The following is a 4472-nucleotide window of genomic DNA, read 5'->3' as shown; positions in this document are numbered from 1 at the left end:
ACAATTGTAATCCATCTTTGCAATATTATTATTAGTTTGTGTATAGAGAAAGATGATCGATCATGGCTCTTTATTGGACCACTCTTCAATTCCATTTGTTACCTTAATCATGGCATTCCCCATCCAAGTCTTTTTTTCCCCCTCCAAAAATAATAAAAGATTAAAAAAACACCATCCACTTGAAATAACTTAACCCCACCCTCCAAAAAATTATATACTACCTCCGTTTTAGTTTGTTTGTTTGATTTTAACTTGACTCAAAATTTTAAAAAGTACAGAAGACTTTTGAACCTTATAACCCTAAATTAAAAATATACAAAATGTTTCAAAATGACCTTTAATTTTATGGTGTTAAATATGTCATGCAGAAAGTTATAATTATAAAAGAAAAGAATACATTTTTTAAATGAACTAAAAAGAAAAATAAGACAAATAAATTGAAGCGGTGAGAATATGATATTGACAAATCATTAGGGTATCATAATATAATATTTTACATATCCCCACAAAACCAATTTTTATTTTTTCAAAAAAAGATTAAATAATTTTAGTAACGTGCCTTTTGATCCCTAGGTGATAACATACCATGTATGTCCACGTGTCAACTAGCGATCCATCGGAAAGTTGATAGCTAAATTGAAACCATTGGGTATATATGCACATGAAGCCATATACATTGTTCCCCCTTAAAACTTATTGTTACTACACTTTATATTATTGCATTTTCTCTCCCAATAATTTTTCCCTTTCTCTCTCTACATTTGTCTATTTCTCTCTCTCATATTTGCATATTGTTAAAGAGAAGTAAATTACTGAAGAAAAAAAGAGTGATTTTTGATGGATCTGAAAGAAACTGAGTTGTGTTTGGGGTTACCTGGTGGTGGCGGAGGAGGAGGAGGTGAATTAATCAGAGATAATAATAATAATAAAATTAATGGAAAAAGAGGTTTTTCTGAGACTATTGATTTGAAACTCAATTTTCATCAATCTAATGATGATATGGAGAAGAATAAGATGAAGAATATTACTACTACTACCAAAGAAATTGGTTGTAACAAGGATACAATCAAGCCACCTACCAAGTAAGTCCCTCACTCTTTTTGGATATTTGGGAAATCTCTGATAGTCAGTAATGCACGGTTTAAAATTTGATAAATAATGAGTTACTAGGCTTTTTTTAGTTTTTTTCTTTGATATTTCTCGGTTTCTTTCGGAAACAGATGATTTTTAGTTGTTTCATGAATAGTAGGAATATTGAGGAAATATTCTACATTCGATGGATGATTCACATGCCTCTTTACTCTTTTCCACTTAAATATAAGTTCTTTTCTTTTATCTTTTCAGTTTCTTTCATAAACAAATGATTTTTAGTAGTTTTGTTAATAGTTGGAACAACATTGAGGAATATCCCGAAACACATTTTTGTGTTTTGCTTTATTTTTCATCTATATCGTTTGGACCCTTCAAAATTGTCGTAGCGTCCGTATCAGATCTTTAGAATGCATAACTTTTGGAGTGTCCGACATACCCAAGTATATTTTTGAAGAGTTCGAACAACATAATTCACTACTACCAATTGCTTAAGTATAGTAATATTATCCTTAACAAGAGAGAAGTTAATATTCTGAAAAAGAATATAGTACTAAAGATTATGTCATTCTTTTTATGGTGTCTATCTATATATAGCAAAAAAACATTCTTTCATAAAGAAAAAAAAATTGTTCGACCAGTATGACTGTATTCATATAGTTGTGCTTAATTTTGTCATGTTACTATGACTAGTTTTTGACCATGTTGCTCCGATTCCTCGAAAATATAAGAACTGCATGTACGATCCTCCAAAAATATTGAATCTTTGAAAAATTCAACACGAGTGTGGCATCAAAGTGAAGAGTCTGTGCAACTTAGATTCTTGACTAAATACATATAAGAAATTGCTATTATCATTTTAAATAAATTGAGAAAATATTTGTAATTTTTTTTTCCTTTTGTGGGAATTAATTATATTTGCAGGGCACAAGTAGTGGGTTGGCCACCAGTGAGATCATTCAGGAAGAATGTATTGGCAAAGAGCAACACTGAAGAAACTGAAAAGACAAGTGCTGCTGCATTTGTCAAAGTTTGCATGGATGGTGCACCTTACCTACGTAAGGTTGATTTGAAAATGTACAAAAGTTACAAAGAACTTTCTGATGCTTTGACTAAGATGTTTAGCTCCTTTACTAATGGTAAGTAACATGTTTTAATATACGCTGACACAGTAAAGAATATAGAGTATTTAAATCGGTTAATATACGTAACCATGTTTGTCGAAGGAGAGTCAATTGACACCCCTTTCGTCAGAAAACTTATTATATTGTTGCGGTTTGCTTATTCACATAGTTTTTTTTTGTTTGGAATTTTTTTAGTAACAATTCTGATTCCGCACTGAGTTTTATTTTACCAAAATAAGATTGTTGTAAATGGTTAAACGAGGTTGATTTAAATGATCACTCAACTATTAGTTATTAGTTCAGGAAGTTATTTTTCGTCTTGATTTCAACTTTCTTCAATAAAGAAACTTATTTTATGCAATAATTACTATTAATTGAGTGACTATACGAGAAATCAACTTCTTCTTATAGGTAACAAATTGTATATTGTTTATGGGTGAAGTTATACTGCATAAAAAATAATCAACCTTGGAATTATTAAGCGAAAACAACTTTATTCTACAACTAATAGCATGTCTATAGAGTTATAAATGAGATATTAAGATTTTTTAGATAAGTAATGGTGTTATATTTTTTTTTAGGATTAGAGTACTATAATAGAGAAAGAAGTCAAGAACAGGCAGATTATATTCTTTTGTTGATGTCCACTTGGTAAACTCTATAATTTAAATTAATAGTTTTTTATGAGAATAAAATCTTGAAAACATGACAAGAAAAACAGTTAAATCTTAGAATCATGTTCATAAGTGGTTGATACAGCCTAGCTTTTTTTGATTTACATATTGTATAAATGTTAGTGTGGAGGGATTATTCTATAAACCCTATGAAAATATTGATTAATTTCAACTTGTATTTATGATTTTTTTTAATTATTGATACAGGAAATTATGGGTCCCAAGGAATGATAGATTTTATGAATGAGAGCAAACTGATGGATCTCCTTAACAGCTCTGAATATGTACCAACCTATGAAGATAAAGATGGAGATTGGATGCTTGTTGGAGATGTACCTTGGGAGTAAGTTTTATTATTATCTACATTTTTTTTCATCAATTAATTAAAAAAGAAAGAAAAAAAAGATAGGAGATTTAACCAAGAAAAAATGATACTCAAGATTTGTTTGGTGTGGTGTGGTAGAGGTTATGCAAAATAAATAAATATATATATATATATATATATATATATTTTCTTGAAAATAAATGCTTTTTGTGTTTGATTGATGAGTGAAATTTATTTTTTGAAAAAATATATATGGAAGATAACGATAACTTTAGTGAATCAGAGTGTTATGATAATTTCCATCGAGTATCGTAAAAAAGTTGTCTAAGTGGTTGTTGGAGCAACTAATATGAAATTAAAAGTTAATATAGTTATAGCAAAAACGATTTATGTTCATATATGAGGAAAATCATTTTTCTTATTTATTTTTTAATAATCGAACACTATAAAATAACTTCTTCATAAGGAATATTTTCTTGAAAATGACTTTTATCGTACTAAACATGATTAGATCGACTAACTTTTTTATTTTTTGAATTTCTTTTAGGATGTTTGTTGATTCATGCAAGCGTTTACGCATAATGAAAGGATCAGAAGCTATTGGACTTGGTAAATATTTCCCTTTTTTAATTTCTATTTTGAGTTTAATTCTAATAATTAAGTCAATTTTAATTTCTTCATTATTACTAAACTGTAATTAATTTTCTTTTGTTAATTTCAGCACCAAGAGCTATGGAGAAATGCAAGAGCAGGATCTAATCCAGTTGATGTATTTCAAAGTGCAAAAAACTCCATAGATAATGCTTGAAGTTGAAGGTTTTGTGAGATTAATATATTGTTGTTTTTATGTGTTTGTATTTTAATTTTAATTAGTATATAGTTAATTAAAGAAGTGATCTTTAATTTGGACAATTTGTAATGGACATGAAGCAATAAACTTAAAACCCTCTATTGTGTCTGGCTTGTTTATTACTTAATGGTTTGATTAATAATTATCTCTTCTTTTGTTTTTATTGTTCTTTGCGTACGTTTTCCTCTTTTATTAAAATTTCATTTGTTGTTTATTCAATTAACAAGATTCTATGTATCATGTATTTCAATTTTTAATATGTTTATTGATCCATTTGTATGTTTTATGAATTATTTATTTCATTGAATTATTATTTATGACAAAGTCTATGTCCCCTAAGGGAACAAAGCCATGTGCATTGTTGATGGGTTTTTTAAATTCATATCCCTAATAATTTATTTGTTTTTTGG

The 4472-nt window shown here is 28.3% G+C and overlaps 1 protein-coding gene across 1 annotated transcript; it reads left to right on the top strand.

Moving 5' to 3' along the window:
• The first annotated feature begins 677 nt into the window (after window positions 1-677).
• Window positions 678-4168, top strand: LOC107864636 (auxin-responsive protein IAA14). Its single transcript, XM_016711064.2, has 5 exons — window positions 678-1082; window positions 2014-2228; window positions 3095-3230; window positions 3760-3821; window positions 3934-4168. The coding sequence occupies exons 1-5, from the start codon at window positions 838-840 to the stop codon at window positions 3969-3971; spliced, it is 696 nt and encodes a 231-aa protein (XP_016566550.2). The 5' UTR covers window positions 678-837; the 3' UTR covers window positions 3972-4168.
• The last annotated feature ends 304 nt before the right edge of the window (window positions 4169-4472 follow it).

This window comes from Capsicum annuum, chromosome 3, assembly GCF_002878395.1.
Source record: "Capsicum annuum cultivar UCD-10X-F1 chromosome 3, UCD10Xv1.1, whole genome shotgun sequence".
Classification (NCBI taxonomy): Eukaryota; Viridiplantae; Streptophyta; class Magnoliopsida; order Solanales; family Solanaceae; genus Capsicum; species Capsicum annuum.
Note: the sequence above shows the minus strand (reverse complement) of the source record. Positions and strands in the feature narration are given on the sequence as shown.

Excerpts from the sequence above, each read along its gene's own strand:
- LOC107864636 (XM_016711064.2), top strand. The coding sequence starts at position 838 with ATGGATCTGAAAGAAACTGAGTTGTGTTTGGGGTTACCTGGTGGTGGC. Across the intron at positions 2,229-3,094 it reads GTTTAGCTCCTTTACTAATG|GAAATTATGGGTCCCAAGGA; the intron begins GTAAGTAACATG and ends TTATTGATACAG. Across the intron at positions 3,822-3,933 it reads ATCAGAAGCTATTGGACTTG|CACCAAGAGCTATGGAGAAA; the intron begins GTAAATATTTCC and ends TGTTAATTTCAG.